Below are 21645 nucleotides of genomic sequence, written 5' to 3' on the forward strand. Positions count from 1 at the left end.
AGTGGTACCGACACACCAAGTCTGTAACCAACAGGACCCTGAACAGCTTCTACCCCCAAGTCATGAGACATCTAAACAAGAATGATAAATAGCTGAATAAAATGGCTACCTGGACGACCTGCATTGACCCTTTTTGTACAAACTCTTTTGACTCATCACATACACTGCTGCCGCTACTGTTTATTATCGATCCTGTTGACTCGTCACTTTATTCCAAGTTATATGTACATATCTACCGGAATTACTTTGTACCCCTGCAAATCGACTCAGTACTGGTACTCTGTGTATATAGCCTAGTTATCATTACTCATTGACTCAGTACTGGTACTCTGTGTATATAGCCTAGTTATCATTACTCATTGACTCAGTACTGGTACCCTGTGTATATAGCCTAGTTATCATTACTCATTGACTCAGTACTGGTACCCTGTGTATATAGCCTAGTTATCATTACTCATTGACTCAGTACTGGTACCCTGTATATAGCCTAGTTATCATTACTCAGTACTGGTGTATATGGTGTACTGGTGTATTGGGGTGGCAAGGTAGCCTAGTGGTTAGAGCGTTGGACTAGTAACCGGAAGGTTGCAAGTTCAAACCCCCGAGCTGACAAGGTACAAATCTGTCGTTCTGCCCCTGAACAGGCAGTTAACCCACTGTTCCCAGGCCGTCATTGAAAATAAGAATTTGTTCTTAACTGACTTGCCTGGTTAAATAAAGGTAAAATAAAATAAACTGGTACCCTGTGTTTATAGCCTAGTTATCATTATTCAGTACTGGTACTCTGTGTATATAGCCTAGTTATCATTACTCAGTACTGGTCCCCTGTGTATATAGCCTAGTTATCATTACTCAGTACTGGTACCCTGTGTATATAGCCTAGTTATCATTACTCATTGACTCAGTACTGGTACCCTGTGTATATAACCTAGTTATCATTACTCAGTACTGGTACTCTGTGTATATAACCTAGTTATCATGACTCAGTACTGGTACTCTGTGTATATAGCCTAGTTATCATTACTCAGTACTGGTACTCTGTGTATATAGCCTAGTTATCATTACTCATCGACTCAGTACTGGTACCCTGTGTATATAGCCTAGTTATCATTACTCAGTACTGGTACCCTGTGTATATAGCCTAGTTATCATTACTCATTGACTCAGTACTGGTCCCCTGTGTATATAGCCTAGTTATTTTACTCATTGACTCAGTACTGGTACCCTGTGTATATAGCCTAGTTATCATTACTCAGTACTGGTACCCTGTGTATAGAGCCTAGTTATCATTACCCAGTACTGGTACTCTGTGTATATAGCCTAGTTATCATTACTCAGTACTGGTACCCTGTGTATATAGCCTAGTTATCATTACTCAGTACTGGTCCCCTGTGTATATAGCCTAGTTATCATGACTCAGTAATGGTCCCCTGTGTATATAGCCTAGTTATCATGACTCAGTACTGGTACTCTGTGTATATAGCCTAGTTATCATTACTCAGTACTGGTCCCCTGTGTATATAGCCTAGTTATCATGACTCAGTAATGGTCCCCTGTGTATATAGCCTAGTTATCATGACTCAGTACTGGTACTCTGTGTATATAGCCTAGTTATCATTACTCAGTACTGGTACTCTGTGTATATAGCCTAGTTATCATGGCTCAGTACTGGTACTCTGTGTATATAGCCTAGTTATCATTACACAGTACTGGTACCCTGTGTATATAGCCTAGTTATCATTACTCAGTACTGGTACTCTGTGTATATAGCCTAGTTATCATTACTCAGTACTGGTACCCTGTGTATAGAGCCTAGTTATCATTACTCAGTACTGGTACTCTGTGTATATAGCCTAGTTATCATTACTCATTGACTCAGTACTGGTACTCTGTGTATAGAGCCTAGTTATCATTACTCAGTACTGGTACTCTGTGTATATAGCCTAGTTATCATTACTCAGTACTGGTACTCTGTGTATATAGCCTAGTTTCATTACTCAGTACTGGTACTCTGTGTATATAGCCTAGTTATCATTACTCAGTACTGGTACTCTGTGTATAGAGCCTAGTTATCATTACTCAGTACTGGTACCCTGTGTATATAGCCTAGTTATCATTACTCATTGACTCAGTACTGGTACCCTGTGTATATAACCTAGTTATCATTACTCAGTACTGGTACTCTGTGTATATAGCCTAGTTATCATTACTCATTGACTCAGTACTGGTACCCTGTGTATATAGCCTAGTTATCATTACTCATTGACTCAGTACTGGTACCCTGTGTATATAACCTAGTTATCATTACTCAGTACTGGTACTCTGTGTATATAGCCTAGTTATCATTACTCATTGACTCAGTACTGGTACCCTGTGTATATAGCCTAGTTATCATTACTCATTGTGTATTTATTATTACGTGTTTTTCTTTCTGTCTCTCTGTATTGTTGGGAAGGTCATGTCAGGAAGCATTTCACTGTTCGTCTACAATTTGTTGATTGCCAAGCATGTGAGGAATAAACTGTGATTTGATTTTGTTTCTTTGGCGTAATAATGAACCAAGAAGAAATGCTCCTTAAAACGGTCGTTCTGCAATCCTTCCTCTCCTTACCTGTGAAAAACAGATTTTTGAATTACAATCACTGTCCTAAACCCTGTGTTAATACAGTAGGCTACACAGTCTTTCGCTGTTTGGTTGCGGTTCTCCTCACCTGTGTCTGCACAGTAGTAACAAACACACTCATCCGGCTGTGAAAGGAACTCTACCTCTTTAAAACACAGACCAGTCTTTCGCCTGCGCTTAATCTGTGACGTCACTTTCCCGAACATTCACCCGCTTGGAAGTTTGTCCATATATGGAAGAGCGCTCTAGTTTCACGTAGCCACTAAGAACGACGCAAGGCTGACCTGGGCTACCCCTTGTCGGCTATTCAGTTTAGGAGCGAGGCCTTCACGCAGCGAGTAGTTCCAGTATGTGGTTTTACCTTACAAGGTAGAGACCGTGGCCACGGCAGCACGGCCCTGTGTGTTTACATGACAGGGTTGAAGCCATCCGGTGGCGCATCACCTCGCACAGCCCAGCTCAGCCAACCTTCTTGGTAATCTTGGGGACAAGAGAAACATGGAATCTGAGCTGCGATGAATGACGAGATCTCAAGAGTTACGAGCAGGAAACTCGGTTGATATGTGAAAAAATAAAAATAAAAAAAAGTACCAAATTATGTAACACATGGTAACTATATAACTACCGGTAAAATATTAACAAAATTAAAAACTTTTACAACTCATTGGAATTGTCTTGAAATTTGTTTCAGCCATTTAGAGCCATTACGTAAAAGCGCGTGAACTTGTTGGCTCATTGATTTGTAATTAATGGCCAATTAATAATTTTTACAGACTACATGTCTGGCACATTAACGTTATTATGTAGCCATCAGCGTTAAATAAATCATTAGTAACTAGCCTTTAACCTCAGTCATTAATGACCGGGAGGGCATTGTCGCTTTTATGGACGTGTGTTAATTAACCTAGGTGGCGTGTGTCAGTGGAGGCTACTGACGGGAGGACGGCTCATAATAATGACTGGAACAAAGCAAATGGAATGCAATCGAATAGATGGGAACCACGTGTGTTAGATGTATTTGTGTGTCAACAAGTTGCCTAGAAGACGCGACTCATTGATCCTTACTATAGATGACGATAATGGGGGTTGTGGTCTCCTCTTCCAGGGGGTAAGTGCCGCTTCTGAAAACAACCTGCAGCTATAGGCTCTACTGGTAGGAGGACGTACGCTTTTTGGCGTAGCCGACACTGAAATGGTAAATTACCGTAATACAGGTGCTAATGTTTGCGCGCATTAGGAATTTCGGTCATTAAATTACATTGTTTCAAACAAAATTAAACACTTTGACAGATTAGAATGTATCAAATCAAAGTACCCGTATGTCCAGAGCAGACAACCTATACTAATACGATCAGCGTGCAATAAGTAGTTGCACTGACAGCTGCTACAGCCAATTATGTGTGCCTGGTCGAGAGTGGGCGGGCCTTAACTCCCTTGTACCCAATCAAGTTGTATATTTTTGCGATTGAAGTTAATTTTTTCTTCACAGCAACATTTTGCTTCTGTCGGCAGCATCGCTCAAGGATCTGCCTACTTAGAAAGCGCTGTTGCTCGGAGGTTGAAACAAATTGATAGAAAAAGAAAGGCGAGGGGTTTGTGTGATTTAGTAAAGAGCGAGAGAGAGGGGAAGGGAAAAGAGAGTCCGCGAGGGAGATACAGTGAATCCGGGCGACCGTTAATTTAATTCACACCGTCTTGATCGAGTGCGGGAGACGGTCGGTAACGTATTGTTGCAACATCCCCTCCGGTCCACCCCCGAGTGAGTCCCAGGGAATACAGGAGCGTGAAGAAGTATAATTCATGCCTACTTTCGACATGGATCCCTATGATGGAGATGAAAACAATTATATGCCTCAGGAAGATGACTGGGACCGGGATATGCTGTTGGACCCGGCGTGGGAGAAGCAACAGAGGAAGGTGAATACAGTTTACCGTGTTATTTAAATATATATATATATATAATATATATATTAGTGATCTCGCTTCCTCTTTCCCGGTGTGGTGCAGCAGTGCGATGAGAGGGGAGTGGGACATATGAGCGCGCAGCAGGAAACCTGTAGGCTATTTTGAAATTGATACTGCTCTTGGGAACTGGGAAGATTAACGAATACGCTTTTGTGTATTATTGACACCGGGGGGTGTTTTTGTAACGATTTTTACACTACATTTAGATGTGTCAACTGTCATATTGCAAATTCACCAAAACTTTTGACTAGCCTAATGCGTTGACTAGCCTCAACCTCACATTAAGGATTTCGGCTAGTTCTATCCTAATGTGTCATAGCAGCCGACCGGATGTAGTTGAAGCAACATCGCAGAGCAACAGATGTCAGACATGTGTTCCTACTGCTGTATCATGTCTCCTCTCCCCTTCCGTCCTCTCCCCTTCCCTCCTCTCCTCTCCCCTTTCCTCATCCCCTCTCCCTTTCCTCCTCATGTCCACTTCTGTCCTCTCCCCTTTCCTCCTCTCCTTTCCTCATCCCCTCTCCCTTTCCTCCTCATGTCCACTTCTGTCCTCTCCCCTTTCCTCATCTCCTCTTCCCAACTACTCTACCCTCCTTCCCTCCTCTCCCTTTCCTTCCTTCCTCCGCTCCCCTCTCCCCTTCGTTCCTCTCCTCCTATTGTAGGTGTCCCTATCTACCTCAGTTCTCCTCTCCTCCTATTGTAGGTGTCCCTAACCACCTCAGTTCTCCTCTCCTCCTATTGTAGGTGTCCCTAACCACCTCAGTTCTCCTCTCCTCCTATTGTAGGTGTCCCTATCCACCTCAGTTCTCCTCTCCTCCTATTGTAGGTGTCCCTAACCACCTCAGTTCTCCTCTCCTCCTATTGTAGGTGTCCCTATCCACCTCAGTTCTCCTCTCCTCCTATTGTAGGTGTCCCTATCCACCTCAGTTCTCCTCTCCTCCTATTGTAGGTGTCCCTAACCACCTCAGTTCTCCTCTCTCCTCCTATTGTAGGTGTCCCTATCCACCTCAGTTCTCCTCTCCTCCTATTGTAGGTGTCCCTAACCACCTCAGTTCTCCTCTCCTCCTATTGTAGGTGTCCCTATCCACCTCAGTTCTCCTCTCATCCTATTGTAGGTGTCCCTATCCACCTCAGTTCTCCTCTCCTCCTATTGTAGGTGTCCCTAACCACCTCAGTTCTCCTCTCCTCCTATTGTAGGTGTCCCTAACCACCTCAGTTCTCCTCTTCTCCTATTGTAGGTGTCCCTAACCACCTCAGTTCTCCTCTCCTCCTATTGTAGGTGTCCCTAACCACCTCAGTTCTCCTCTCCTCCTATTGTAGGTGTCCCTATCCACCTCAGTTCTCCTCTCCTCCTATTGTAGGTGTCCCTATCTACCTCAGTTCCGGTGATGTCAACAGTATTAGAATAGTGTGTGTGTGTGTGTGTGTGTGTGTGTGGTTCAGAACTAGTAAGTATGGACAGTGTACACGACACTGAGTTCCAATGGAATCATTCAAATGAAAGTATGTAGAGAGTAGCCGAAAACATTTGTGCCTGTGCTTGGTCTCTCTGTCTCTCACACTTTCCTTTTTTGCTTTGAGAAAACAGTGAAGAAAACGCAGTGGAATCTGAGTAAGCATTGTGGTGAGAAGGGTTGGGCTTGGATCGGAGCGTGCCCTAAAATGGGCATAATCGTCCTCCTTCTCTTGCAGTTGGAAAAAGTTTTCCTTTTTTTTTCTGCTTCGAAAGCTTTGGCTTCCAGTTTCCTGAATGATGTTGTCATCGCCAGACGGCTACTGGTGTCGGTGAGAGGAGCACCGGGGGCGGCTAGGTATGCGAGGTCAGGGGTTACGCGTAAATAATTACAGATGCAGGGAGCCAACAACTAGCACGAGCCTGCCTGTCCTCAGACATCATCTGGAGGCTCTGACTACGGCAGTTTGAGAAGCAACAGTAGTCATAGAGAGGGAGGGAGCAAGGGGAGGAGGGAGGGAGGGAGGGAGGGAGGGAGGGAGCAAGGGGAGGAGGGAGGGAGGGAGCAAGGGGAGGAGGGAGGGAGGGGGAGCATGGGGGAGAGGGGGGGAGCAGGAGGAGCAAGGGGGAGAGGGAGGGAGCAAGGGGGAGAGGGAGGGAGCAGAAAGGGAGGGAGCACGCTGAGTTTGAGTAGCTACCGTAGTCATACCATGGAATGACTGAGAATCCACTGGCAGTGCTTTATAGTCTCTCTTTTGAATCAAATGACAGTTGTGTTTAGACTTAATTTTTCATGCAAGGAAAGGGCCACTGAATAGACCAATGCTTTCAAAACACTGAGCAACGTTCATAGTTTATGCCAAGATAGACAGCAGATGCGTTCAGTAGAGGTGGTAGTATAAGCCAGACCAAACAAGGCATTGCAGTAATGCGATTGAATTATACCCATTTAATTGTATGTATTATAGCCCGACTCTGTAAGGTAAGATGTGCAGACAGAGAAACAGTAGGCCTGGACCCGCCCACAAATATATAAACAATGAAACAAAGGTACCCTGTGAGATTTCCCAGGTGTGGAGTAATTATACTTCAACAGTTTATTTTTTTTGAGGGGGGAGACCCACTCGTGCCTCAGCCCTCCTCAGTGACTGCTGTGTGGGCGGTCACACATAACAGGATTCATAATTGTATGTGTTTCTGAATGTGAGGACACAAAGAGACAGAAGTGTGTTTATTGTATGGAGCTCTGACTAGACAAAAAAAAAAGATTATGGGATGGGAGCACGCTGACAGGGAGGGAGCAGGGGGGAGAGGGAGGAAGCACGCTGACAGGGAGGGAGCAGGGGGGAGAGGGAGGAAGCACGCTGACAGGGAGGGAGCAGGGGGAGAGGGCGGGAGCAGGGGGAGAGGGAGGAAGCACACTGACAGGGAGGGAGGGAGCAGGAGGGAGGGAGCAGGGGGGAGAGGGAGGGAGCGGAGGGGAGGGAGTGAGCAGGGCGGAGAGGGAGGGAGAACGCTGACGGAGGGGAGGGAGGGAGGCGGAGAGGGAGGGAGCACGCTGACAGGGAGGGAGCAGGGCGGAGAGGGGGAGCACGCTGTCAGGGAGGGAGGGGGAGAGGGAGGGAGCAGGGGGAGAGGGAGGGAGCATGCTGACAGGGAGGAGAGGGAGGGAGCACCCTGACAGGGAGGAGAGGGAGGGAGCAGGGGGTAGAGGGAGGGAGCACGCTGACAGGGAGGGGAGGGAGGGAGCAGGGGGAGAGGGAGGGAGCACGCTGGGAGGGAGTAGGGGGAGGGAGCAGGGGGAGAGGGAGGGAGCATGCTGACAGGGAGGGGAGGGAGGGAGCAGGGAGGGAGCAGGGAGGGGAGGGAGGGAGCAAGGAGGGGAGGGAGGGAGCACGCTGACAGGGAGGGAGCAAGGGGAGAGGGAGGGGGCACGCTGACAGGGAGGGGAGGGAGGGAGCAGGGGGGAGAGGGAGGGGGCACGCTGACAGGGAGGGGAGGGAGGGAGCAGGGGAGAGGGGCGAGCACGCTGGGAGGGGAGGGAGGGAGTAGGGGGAGGGAGCACGCTGACGGGAGGGAGGGAGCAGGGGGGAGAGGGAGGGGGCACGCTGACAGGGAGGGGAGGGAGGGAGCAGGGGGAGAGGGGGCGAGCACGCTGGGAGGGGAGGGAGGGAGTAGGGGTGAGGGAGCACGCTGACGGGAGGGAGGGAGCAGGGGGGAGAGGGAGGGAGCATGCTGACAGGGAGGAGAGGGAGGGAGCACGCTGACAGGGAGGGGAGGGAGGGAGCAAGGAGGGGAGGGAGGGAGCAGGGAGGGGAGGGAGGGAGCACGCTGACAGGGAGGGGGAGGGAGGGAGCACGCTGACAGGGAGGGGAGGGAGGGAGCAGGGGGAGAGGGAGGGAGCAGGGGGAGAGGGAGGGAGCACGCTGACAGGGAGGGGAGGGAGGGAGCAGGGGGAGAGGGAGGGAGCACGCTGACAGGGAGGGGAGGGAGGGAGCAGGGGGGGAGAGGGAGGGAGCACGCTGACAGGGAGGGGGAGGGGGAGAGGGAGGGAGCACGCTGACAGGGAGGGGAGGGAGGGAGCAGGGGGAGAGGGAGGGAGCACGCTGACAGGGAGGGGAGGGAGGGAGCAGGGGGAGAGGGAGGGAGCAGGGGGAGAGGGAGGGGGCACGCTGACAGGGAGGGAGCAAGGGGAGAGGGAGGGAGCACGCTGACAGGGAGGGGAGGGAGGGAGGGAGCAGGGGGGAGAGGGAGGGGGCACGCTGACAGGGAGGGGAGGGAGGGAGCAGGGGGGAGGGGGCGAGCACGCTGGGAGGGGAGGGAGGGAGTAGGGGGGGGAGGGAGCACGCTGACGGGAGGGAGGGAGCATGGGGGAGAGGGAGGGAGCATGCTGACAGGGAGGAGAGGGAGGGAGCACGCTGACAGGGAGGGGAGGGAGGGAGCAGGGGGAGAGGGAGGGAGCACGCTGACAGGGGGTAGAGGGAGGGAGCACGCTGACAGGGAGGGGAGGGAGGGAGCAGGGGGAGAGGGAGGGAGCACGCTGACCGGGAGGGGAGGGAGGGAGCAGGGGGAGAGGGAGGGAGCAGGGGGAGAGGGAGGGAGCAGGGGGAGAGGGAGGGGAGGGAGGGAGCAGGGGGAGAGGGAGGGAGCACGCTGACAGGGAGGGGAGGGAGGGAGCAGGGGGGAGAGGGAGGGAGCACGCTGACAGGGAGGGGAGGGAGGGAGGAGGGGGAGAGGGAGGGAGCACGCTGACAGGGAGGGGAGGGAGGGAGGAGGGGGGAGAGGGAGGGAGCACGCTGACAGGGAGGGGAGGGAGGGAGCAGGGGGAGAGGGAGGGAGCACGCTGACAGGGAGGGGAGGGAGGGAGCAGGGGGAGAGGGAGGGAGCACGCTGACAGGGAGGGGAGGGAGGGAGCAGGGGGAGAGGGAGGGAGCAGGGGGAGAGGGAGGGAGCAGGGGGAGAGGGAGGGGGCACGCTGACAGGGAGGGAGCAAGGGGGAGAGGGAGGGAGCACGCTGACAGGGAGGGGAGGGAGGGAGCAGGGGGAGAGGGAGGGAGCAGGGGGAGAGGGAGGGGGCACGCTGACAGGGAGGGAGCAAGGGGAGAGGGAGGGAGCACGCTGACAGGGAGGGGAGGGAGGGAGCAGGGGGAGAGGGAGGGGGCACGCTGACAGGGAGGGGAGGGAGGGAGCAGGGGGAGAGGGGGCGAGCACGCTGGGAGGGGAGGGAGGGAGTAGGGGGAGGGAGCACGCTGACGGGAGGGAGGGAGATGGGGGGAGAGGGAGGGAGCACGCTGACAGGGAGGGGAGAGAGGAAGCACGCTGACAGGGAGGGAGGTAGCAGGGGGGAGAGGGAGGGAGCACGCTGACAGGGAGGGAGGTAGCACGCTGACAGGGAGGGGAGGGAGGGAGCAGGGGGAGAGGGAGGGAGCACGCTGACAGGGAGGGGAGGGAGGGAGCAGGGGGAGAGGGGGCGAGCACGCTGGGAGGGGAGGGAGGGAGTAGGGGGAGGGAGCACGCTGACGGGAGGGAGGGAGATGGGGGGAGCGGGAGGGAGCACGCTGACAGGGAGGGGAGAGAGGAAGCACGCTGACAGGGAGGGAGGGAGCACGCTGACAGGGAGGGAGGTAGCAGGGGGAGAGGGAGGGAGCACGCTGACAGGGAGGGGAGGGAGGGAGCACGCTGACAGGGAGGGGAGGGAGGGAGCACGCTGACAGGGAGGGGAGGGAGGGAGCACGCTGACAGGGAGGGGAGGGAGGGAGCACGCTGACAGGGAGGGGAGGGAGGGAGGGAGCACGCTAACAGGGAGGGGGAGAGGGAGGGAGCACGCTGACAGGGAGGGGGGAGAGGGAGGGAGCACGCTGACAGGGAGGGGGAGGGAGGGAGCAGGGAGGGGAGGGAGCACGCTGACAGGGAGGGGAGGGAGGGAGCAGGGGGAGAGGGAGGGAGCACGCTGACAGGGAGGGGAGGGAGGGAGCACGCTGACAGGGAGGGGAGGGAGGCAGAAGGGGGGGGAGAGGGAGGGGAGGGAGTACGCTGACAGGGAGGGAGCAGGGGGAGGGTGGGAGCACGCTGACAGGGAGGGAGGGAGGGAGAGGGAGGGAGCACGCTGACAGGGAGGGAGGTAGCAGGGGGGGAGAGGGAGGGAGCACGCTAACAGGGAGGGGGGGGAGAGGGAGGGAGCACGCTGACAGGGAGGGGAGGGAGGGAGCAGGTAGGGGAGGGAGGGAGCACGCTGACAGGGAGGGGAGGGAGGGAGCAGGGGGAGAGGGAGGGAGCACGCTGACAGGGAGGGGAGGGAGGGAGCACGCTGACAGGGAGGGAGGCAGAAGGGGGGGGAGAGGGAGGGGAGGGAGTACGCTGACAGGGGGGAGGGGAGGGAGCAGGGGGGAGAGGGAGGGAGGGAGGGAGCACGCTGACAGGGAGGGGAGGGAGGGAGCAGGGGGAGAGGGAGGGAGGGAGCACGCTGACAGGGAGGGGAGGGAGGGAGCAGGGGGGAGAGGGAGGGGAGCACGCTGACGGGGAGGGAGGGAGCAGGGGGGGAGAGGGAGGGGAGGGAGCACGCTGACAGGGGGAGAGGGAGGGAGGGGAGCACGCTGACAGGGAGGGGAGGGAGTGAGTGAGCAGGGGGAGAGGGAGGGGAGGGGAGGGAGCACGCTGACAGGGAGGAGAGGGAGCACGCTGACAGGGAGGAGAGGGAGCACGCTGACAGGGGGAGAGGGAGGGAGGGAGGGGAGCACGCTGACAGGGAGGGGAGGTAGTGAGCAGGGGGAGGGAGCACGCTGACGGGGGAGAGGGAGCACGCTGACAGGGAGGGGAGCAGGGGGAGAGGGAGGGAGGGGAGCACGCTGACAGGGAGGGGAGGGAAGGAGCACGCTGACAGAGGGGAGGGAGAGAGGGAGGGAGCAGAGGGGAGAGGGATCGAGCACGCTGACAGGGAGGGGGAGAGGGAGGGAGCACACTGACAGGGAGGGGAGGGAGGGAGCAGGGGGGAGAGGGAGGGAGCACGCTGACAGAGAGGGGAGGGAGGAAGCAGGGGGAGAGGGAGGGAGCACGCTGACAGAGAGGGGGAGGGAGGGAGCACGTTGACAGGGAGGGGAGGGAGGGAGGGAGCAGGGGGAGAGGGAGGGAGCACGCTGACAGGGAGGGGGAGGGAGGGAGGAGGGGGAGAGGGAGGGAGCACGCTGACAGGGAGGGGAGGGAGGGAGCAGGGGGGAGAGGGAGGGAGCACGCTGACAGGGAGGGGGGAGGGAGGGAGCAGGGGGAGAGGGAGGGAGCACGCTGACAGGGAGGGGAGGGAGGGAGCAGGGGGAGAGGGAGGGAGCAGGGGGAGAGGGAGGGAGCAGGGGGAGAGGGAGGGGGCACGCTGACAGGGAGGGAGCAAGGGGAGAGGGAGGGAGCACGCTGACAGGGAGGGGAGGGAGGGAGCAGGGGGAGAGGGAGGGAGCAGGGGGAGAGGGAGGGGGCACGCTGACAGGGAGGGAGCAAGGGGAGAGGGAGGGAGCACGCTGACAGGGAGGGGAGGGAGGGAGCAGGGGGAGAGGGAGGGGGCACGCTGACAGGGAGGGGAGGGAGGGAGCAGGGGGAGAGGGGGCGAGCACGCTGGGAGGGGAGGGAGGGAGTAGGGGGGAGGGAGCACGCTGACGGGAGGGAGGGAGATGGGGGGGAGAGGGAGGGAGCACGCTGACAGGGAGGGGAGAGAGGAAGCACGCTGACAGGGAGGGAGGTAGCAGGGGGAGAGGGAGGGAGCACGCTGACAGGGAGGGAGGTAGCACGCTGACAGGGAGGGGAGGGAGGGAGCAGGGGGAGAGGGAGGGAGCACGCTGACAGGGGGGGAGGGAGGGGAGGGGGGAGGGAGCACGCTGGGGGGAGGGAGGGGGGGGAGCACGCTGGGAGGGAGGGGATGGGGGGAGGGAGGGAGCACGCTGACAGGGGGGGGAGGGAAGCACGCTGACAGGGAGGGAGGGAGGGAGGGGGGCAGGGGGAGGGAGGGAGCACGCTGACAGGGAGGGGAGGGAGGGAGGGAGGGAGGGGAGGAGGGAGCACGCTGACAGGGAGGGGGAGGGAGGGAGCACGCTGACAGGGAGGGGGAGGGAGGGAGCAGCAGGGAGGGGGGAGAGGGAGGGAGCACGCTGACAGGGAGGGGAGGGGGAGCACGCTGACAGGGAGGGGAGGGGGGAGGGAGCACGCTGACAGGGAGGGGAGGGAGGGAGCACGCTGACAGGGAGGGGGGGGGAGGGGGGGCACGCTGACAGGGAGGGGAGAGGGAGGGAGCAGACAGGGAGGGGGAGAGGGAGGGAGTACGCTGACAGGGAGGGAGGAGGGGGGAGGGTGGGAGCACGCTGACAGGGGGAGGGGGGGGAGGGAGAGGGAGGGAGCACGCTGACAGGGAGGGAGGGAGCAGGGGGGGAGGGAGGGAGCACGCTAACAGGGAGGGAGGGAGAGGGAGGGAGCACGCTGACAGGGAGGGGGGAGGGAGGGAGCAGGTAGGGAGGGAGGGAGCACGCTGACAGGGAGGGAGGGAGGGAGCAGGGGGAGAGGGAGGGAGCACGCTGACAGGGAGGGGAGGGAGGGAGCACGCTGACAGGGAGGGAGGCAGAAGGGGGGAGAGGGAGGGGAGGGAGTACGCTGACAGGGGGGGGGGAGGGAGCAGGGGGAGAGGGAGGGAGGGAGGGAGCACGCTGACAGGGAGGGGAGGGAGGGAGCAGGGGGAGAGGGAGGGGGAGGGAGCACGCTGACAGGGAGGGAGGGAGGGAGCAGGGGGGAGAGGGAGGGGAGCACGCTGACGGGGAGGGAGGGAGCAGGGGGGAGAGGGAGGGGGGGGAGCACGCTGACAGGGGGAGAGGGAGGGAGGGAGCACGCTGACAGGGAGGGGAGGGAGTGAGTGAGCAGGGGGGAGAGGGAGGGGAGGGGAGGGAGCACGCTGACAGGGAGGAGAGGGAGCACGCTGACAGGGAGGAGAGGGAGCACGCTGACAGGGGGGAGAGGGAGGGAGGGAGGGGAGCACGCTGACAGGGAGGGGAGGTAGTGAGCAGGGGGGAGGGAGCACGCTGACGGGGAGAGGGAGCACGCTGACAGGGAGGGGAGCAGGGGGAGAGGGAGGGAGGGGAGCACGCTGACAGGGAGGGGAGGGAAGGAGCACGCTGACAGAGGGGAGGGAGAGAGGGAGGGAGCAGAGGGGAGAGGGATCGAGCACGCTGACAGGGAGGGGGAGAGGGAGGGAGCACACTGACAGGGAGGGGAGGGAGGGAGCAGGGGGAGAGGGAGGGAGCACGCTGACAGAGAGGGGAGGGAGGAAGCAGGGGGAGAGGGAGGGAGCACGCTGACAGAGAGGGGAGGGAGGGAGCACGTTGACAGGGAGGGGAGGGAGGGAGGGAGCAGGGGGAGAGGGAGGGAGCAGGGGGAGAGGGAGGGAGCACGTTGACAGGGAGGGGAGGGAGGGAGGGAGCAGGGAGGGAGGGACACCCACTCGCCTCACCACAGATAAACCCAGTGAATGAACCTTGTTGATTTTCATTATAAGAGTTTAGTGACCTTTTTCCTTCAGCGCCCCCCTTTTAGATCAATGGTTCATGCATCCCAAAAGGCACCCTATTCCCTAATATAGGACTCCGGCTCTGGTCAAAAGTAGTGCACTATGTAGGGAATAGGGTGAATAGCATGCCATTTGGGACACATACCATTGAATGTTGCTTTTCTGAGGGATATGATGTGGTTTGGAAATGTCCCCAGCATGTCTCAACTTGACTGTCAGGTATACAGACTGTCTCCTTCTCAGTGGAATCTGAACGACTCTCCCCTCCACCACTACATAGGTATACAGACTGTCTCCCCTCCACCACTACATAGGTATACAGACCGTCTCCCCTCCACCACTACATAGGTATACAGACTGTCTCCCCTCCACCACTACATAGGTATACAGACTGTCTCCCCTCCACCACTACATAGGTATACAGACTGTCTCCTCCACCACTACATAGGTATACAGACTGTCTCCCCTCCACCACTACATAGGTATACAGACTGTCTCCCCTCCACCACTACATAGGTATACAGACTGTCTCCCCTTCACCACTACATAGGTATACAGACTGTCTCCTTCTCAGTGGAATCTGAACGACTCTCCCCTCCACCACTACATAGGTATACAGACTGTCTCCTCCACCACTACATAGGTATACAGACTGTCTCTCCTTCACCACTACATAGGTATACAGACTCTCTCCTTCACCACTACATAGGTATACAGACTGTCTCCCCTCCACCACTACATAGGTATACAGACTGTCTCCCCTCCACCACTACATAGGTATACAGACTGTCTCCCCTCCACCACTACATAGCTATACAGACTGTCTCCCCTCCACCACTACATAGGTATACAGACTGTCTCTCCTCCACCACTACATAGGTATACAGACTGTCTCTCCTCCACCACTACATAGGTATACAGACTGTCTCTCCTCCACCACTACATAGCTATACAGACTGTCTCCCCTCCACCACTACATAGGTATACAGACTGTCTCCCCTCCACCACTACATAGCTATACAGACTGTCTCCCCTCCACCACTACATAGGTATACAGACTGTCTCTCCTCCACCACTACATAGGTATACAGACTGTCTCTCCTCCACCACTACATAGCTATACAGACTGTCTCCCCTCCACCACTACATAGGTATACAGACTGTCTCTCCTCCACCACTACATAGGTATACAGACTGTCTCTCCTCCACCACTACATAGGTATACAGACTGTCTCTCCTCCACCACTACATAGGTATACAGACTGTCTCCTCCACCACTACATAGGTATACAGACTGTCTCCTCCACCACTACATAGGTATACAGACTGTCTCTCCTTCACCACTACATAGGTATACAGACTCTCTCCTTCACCACTACATAGGTATACAGACTGTCTCCCCTCCACCACTACATAGGTATACAGACTGTCTCCCCTCCACCACTACATAGGTATACAGACTGTCTCCCCTCCACCACTACATAGCTATACAGACTGTCTCCCCTCCACCACTACATAGGTATACAGACTGTCTCTCCTCCACCACTACATAGGTATACAGACTGTCTCTCCTCCACCACTACATAGGTATACAGACTGTCTCTCCTCCACCACTACATAGGTATACAGACTGTCTCTCCTCCACCACTACATAGGTATACAGACTGTCTCCCCTCCACCACTACATAGGTATACAGACTGTCTCCCCTCCACCACTACATAGGTATACAGACTGTCTCCTCCACCACTACATAGGTATACAGACTGTCTCCCCTCCACCACTACATAGGTATACAGACTGTCTCCCCTCCACCACTACATAGGTATACAGACTGTCTCCCCTCCACCACTACATAGGTATACAGACTGTCTCCCTCCTCCACCACTACATAGGTATACAGACTGTCTCCCCTCCACCACTACATAGGTATACAGACTGTCTCCCCTCCACCACTACATAGGTATACAGACTGTCTCCCCTCCACCACTACATAGGTATACAGACTGTCTCCCCTCCACCACTACATAGGTATACAGACTGTCTCCCCTCCACCACTACATAGGTATACAGACTGTCTCCCCTCCACCACTACATAGGTATACAGACTGTCTCCCCTCCACCACTACATAGGTATACAGACTGTCTCCCCTCCACCACTACATAGGTATACAGACTGTCTCCCCTCCACCACTACATAGGTATACAGACTGTCTCCCCTCCACCACCATAGGTATCACTCACTTACATAGGTATACAGACTGTCTCCCCTCCACCACTACATAGGTATACAGACTGTCTCCCCTCCACCACTACATAGGTATACAGACTGTCTCCCCTCCACCACTACATAGGTATACAGACTGTCTCTCCAGGCGTGTCCTAGTGAAACAGGTATGTACATCTGTTGCATATAAACATTCACTGTTGAGACTCCTCAAATACCAAAAGGAGACATAAGTCTGAGATTAGGTTCACTATATGATTATATATTATATATATGATTATATATTATATATATTATATATATGATTATATCTCTGTCTCAATTCAATTCAAGGGGCTTTATTGGCATGGGAAACTTGCGTTAACATTGCCAAGGCAAGTGAGGTAGATAATATATAAAAGTGAAATAAACAATAAAAATTAACAGTAAACATTACACATACAGAAGTTTCAAAACAATGAAGACATTACAAATGTCATATTTTATATATATATACATACATACATACATACATACATACATACAGTGTTGTAACAATGTACAAATGGTAAAGGACACAAGATAAAATAAATAAGCATAAATATGGGTTGTATTTACAATGGTGTTTGTTCGTCACTGGTTGCCCTTTTCTCGTGGCAACAGGTCACAAATCGTGCTGCTGTGATGGCACACTGTGGAATTTCACCCAGTAGATATGGGAGTTTATCAAAATTGGATTTGTTATCGAATTCTTTGTGGATCTGTGTAATCTGAGGGAAATATGTCTCTCTAATATGGTCATAGATTGGACAGGAGGTTAGGAAGTGCAGCTCAGTTTCAAGGCTATACTCACTGAGTCTGTACATAGTCAAAGCTTTCCTTAAGTTTGGGTCAGTCACAGTGGTCAGGTATTCTGCCACTGTGTACTCTCTGTTTAGGGTCAGTCACAGTGGTCAGGTATTCTGCCACTGTGTACTCTCTGTTTAGGGTCAGTCACAGTGGTCAGGTATTCTGCCACTGTGTACTCTCTGTTTAGGGTCTAATTGCATTCTAGTTTGCTCTGTATTTTTGTTAGTTCTTTCCGATGTGTCGAGTAATTATCTTTTAGTTTTCTCATGATTTGGTTGGGTCTAATTGTGCTGTTGTCCTGGTGCTCTGTGGGGTCTGTTTGTGATTGTGAACAGAGCCCCAGGATCAGCTTGCTTAGGGGACTCTTCTCCAGGTTCATCTCTCTGTAGGTGATGGCTTTGTCTCTCTCTCCCTCCCCCCCTCCTCTCTCCCTCCCTCCCTCCTCTCTCTCTCTGTTTTCATAATCTCATCATCTAGAATAGACGTTTGTTGTAGCCAGAGCCCAGAGATGTCGTGACTGACTCTGTCTCTCTCTCCCTCCCTCCCTCCTCTCTCTCTCCCTCCCCCTCCTCTCCCTCCCTCCCTCCTCTCTCTCTCTCTGTTTTCATAATCTCATCATCTAGAATAGACGTTTGCTGTAGCCAGAGCCCAGAGACGTCGTGACTCTGAACGCAGGTGTTTACTGGCTGACTGCTGATGGCTAATTTGTCCAGGCTTGTCCTTATATGGAAGGGACTAGCTTGTACCTTCAATTTACCCCTGCTGGTAAACCTCTAGACCCCCCCCCCCTCCCCTTTGTAGTTTTGGAACCTCCGACATTCCCCAGCCTGTCTCCTCTGTGCCAGGGGGGAGATAACGTTTTAATGGATTCCACGATCAATTAAATTCCAGGATTAATAATAGTTAATTCCGATCATGGCTGAGTCTGAGCCTGGAAGAGCCAGTTATCTGGTTGGGTTGATATTGATCTTATATGTTGATGAAGGTCTAGCACTCGTCTGGCTGACACAAGTCATTTATACAGCACATTTCAGACATGATATGCATCGCGATGTGCTTTACATGAGAAAACAAAGAGTTTTTTTTTTTAAACGATACAAATTAAAGCTGAGATATTTACTACTCAACGAACATGAGATTACTTTTTTTTTTTTAAGAATGACAATACTGAACAACATAAAAAATACTGTAAGGAAAAGCTAAGCTAAAAAAAAGGTGTTTTAAGATCTCTTTTAAATATGTCCACAGTTTTGTCCCCCTCAGGTTCTCTGGCAGGCTATTCCAGAGGCTGGGGGCGTGGTAACTAAAGGCTGGGGGCGTGGTAACTAAAGGCTGGGGGCACGGTAACTAAAGGCTGGGGGCATGGTAACTAAAGGCTGTCTCTCCATGCCTCTTGGTCCTCTCTCTGGCAGGCTATTCCAGAAGCTGGGGGCACGGTAACTAAAGGCTGGGGGCATGGTAACTAAAGGCTGGGGGCATGGTAACTAAAGGCTGGGGGCATGGTAACTAAAGGCTGTCTCTCCATGCCTCTTGGTCCCCTCTCTGGCAGGCTATTCCAGAGCCTGGGAGAGTAGTAACTAAAGGCTGGGGGCATGGTAACTAAAGGCTGGGGGCACGGTAACTTAAGGCTGCCTCTCCATGCCTCTTGGTCCCCTCTCTGGCAGGCTATTCCAGAGGCTGGGGCGTGGTAGCTAAAGGCTGGGGGCGTGGTAACTAAAGGCTGGGGGCGCGGTAACTAAAGGCTGGGGGCACGGTAACTAAAGGCTGGGGGCACGGTAACTTAAGGCTGCCTCTCCATGCCTCTTGGTCCCCCTCGGGTTCTCTGGCAGGCTATTCCATAGGCTGGGAGAGTAGTAACTAAAGGCTGGGAGAGTAGTAACTAAAGGCTGTCTCTCCATGCCTCTTGGTCCTCTCTCTGGCACGGTATTCCAGAAGCTGGGGGCACGGTAACTAAAGGCTGTCTCTCCATGCCTCATGGTCCCTTCTCTGGCAGGCTATTCCAGAGGCTTGGGGCACGGTATTCCAGAGGCTGGGGGCACGGTAACTAAAGGCTGGGGGCACGGTAACTAAAGGCTGTCTCTCCATGCCTCTTGCTCCCCTCTCTGGCAGGCTATTCCAGAGGCTGGGGGCATGTTAACTAAAGGCTGGGGGCGTGGTAACTAAAGGCTGGGGGAATAGTAACTAAAGGCTGTCTCTCCATGCCTTTTGGTCCTCTCTCTGGCACGGTATTCCAGTGGCTGGGGGGCATAATAACTCAAATGTGCAGCCAGATTCTCTCGCTGTGCTTTGGCTCCAACAATAAGTGCCTCGGTCTCGTCTTGATTTAGCTGGAGAAAGTTGTGAACCGTCCCAAGTATTTAAATCACTAATACAGTCTAATAATTTATCCGTGGAGCTAAAAAAATCCTCTGGTGACACAGAAATGTAAAGTTGGATTCATTCTGCGTAGCAGTGAAAATCAACGCTGTGCTTTCTGATAACGTGTGCCAAAGGGTAACGTATATATCAGCTGAACACTACTGTGAGATGTATTTTCTCTGAGTTATGTTCACCAAGGGTGACAGAAAACGCTTGACCGGTTAAATAGGTCCTAAACCAATTTAGAACTGGATCCGGAGAGGCCAACTCACCTCTCCAGGCCGTACTGAAGGACATCATGGCCAACGGTGTTGAAGGCAGCACTTAAATTTAAGAGAAACAGGGACAGAGAGTTGTTTGGCATCTGTGTTGGCTCTAAGAGAATGTACCACTTTAACTAAGGCTGTCTCTGTGCTGTGTTGGACACCAAAACCAGATTTCCATTTTTTTCAGCTGGGCTTTTACCTTCTTTTTGTAATTACAGTTACACAATCATTTAGCTTTTTTAACAACAATTTTTTCAGAATGTTGGCTTAAGAAATAGGTTGTAAAATGGCTGAAATTTACTAGAAGCTGAAAAATCTAGATGACTTTTCTTCAGAAGGGGTTTCACCAGAGCAGTTTTTAGTGCCTTGGGGAAAGTGCCTGTGAACAGTGAGAGATTAACAAATATCTTGCTCGTCGTCTCATATGCAATTTAAAAACGGTTTGGAAAAAGGTGGTGGGGATAGGATCGCCAAGACGACAGGTCGAGGGTTTAAGTTGTAATATCACTTTCCTGAGCGTGTCTGTGTCAACCAGGGAAATGAATTCCATAGAGCCTTTTGTGTAGGAAGCTTGGGCTCATACCATCAAACTTCTCATCAGATCTTGACTGATACCCAGCCTAATGTTGGTCATCTCCGAAATGTGCTGCAAACTGTGGAGCAAAGTTCACATAGGATTTATCAGACCATCAATGGTCGAGGAGGAGCACTCTCTAATTTTTCAGATTATTAGTGATCAAGTTAGGAAAAGATTTGAGCCGTTTGGCATTTTTAATTGAGTTGTTATAAAATGCCAATTTGCTCTCAGAATATCATAATGGACGTGCCACTGACTTTCTCCACTTCCGCTCTGCATTTCTGCAATTTCTCTTTTTAATTTATTTAGTTTATTCATTCCAAGGGGCTCTCTGTTTGGTTGTGGCCTTTTTTTCAACTTTACAGTTATTAACTAAATCATCACAAGAGGAAGGTAGAATAGGTGGTAGAGTATTGTTCACACACTCAATCAAATCTGTAGCGCGTTCAGTATTACCCTGTACTATGGGCAACACAGTGATGATCAGATAAAGCAACATTTAGTAATTACCAGGTCCAGTAGAAAGCCCCTTGGTAATAACCAGGCTTCAATAAGAGCGGGACAAGCCAATCAACTTTGCGCTCAGGTCATAAACGAGAGAGGTTTTACTTGTGATTGCTCTAACATTTGGGGGCGTCTACCTCCAGGTAACCAATGGAATAACAGCCAAATTATTAATGTTACAACTACGTTTTCTGACTGTCTCTAATCTAGCAGAATGGTAGGAGATGACCGTTTTGTATAAGCTCACACTAGAAGGCGGCGTTAAAGGAACATAAATTAGGTTAGTCACAACAACCATAGTGCTTTCTACGGGAGTTGATGTGGTTTCCATGTCCTCTGTTGGTTATTCTGACAGGGAGGACTGGAGCCCTACTAGACCCTGTCTGTTAGTCTCTAAACTCAAATCAAAGTTTGTGTGACGTGCGCTGAATACAACAGGTGTAGTAGACCTCACAGTGAAATGCTGAATACAACAGGTGTAGTAGACCTCACAGTGAAATGCTGAATTCAACAGGTGTAGTAGACCTCACAGTGAAATGCTGAATTCAACAGGTGTAGTAGACCTCACAGTGATATACTGAATACAACAGGTGTAGTAGACCTCACAGTGAAATGCTGAATACAACAGGTGTAGTAGACCTCACAGTGAAATGCTGAATACAACAGGTGTAGTAGACCTGACAGTGATATACTGAATACAACAGGTGTAGTAGACCTCACAGTGAAATGCTGAATACAACAGGTGTAGTAGACCTCACAGTGAAATGCTGAATACAACAGGTGTAGGTAGGCCTCACAGTGAAATGCTGAATAC

The 21645-nt window shown here is 53.0% G+C and overlaps 1 protein-coding gene across 1 annotated transcript in view; it reads left to right on the forward strand.

The window, feature by feature from the left end:
* Positions 1–4125: 4125 nt before the first annotated feature.
* zgc:165653 (uncharacterized protein LOC100006671 homolog) overlaps positions 4126–21645 on the forward strand; it is a 63804-nt gene continuing 46284 nt past the window's right edge. The window contains exon 1 of the mRNA XM_064959932.1: positions 4126–4540. Within this exon, the coding sequence (XP_064816004.1) occupies positions 4424–4540 (117 nt within the window). The 5' untranslated portion in view covers positions 4126–4423. The remainder of the gene's footprint in view (positions 4541–21645) is intronic.

The sequence above is a fragment of the Oncorhynchus masou genome, unplaced genomic scaffold (genome assembly GCF_036934945.1).
Source record: "Oncorhynchus masou masou isolate Uvic2021 unplaced genomic scaffold, UVic_Omas_1.1 unplaced_scaffold_1844, whole genome shotgun sequence".
Lineage (NCBI taxonomy): Eukaryota > Metazoa > Chordata > Actinopteri > Salmoniformes > Salmonidae > Oncorhynchus > Oncorhynchus masou.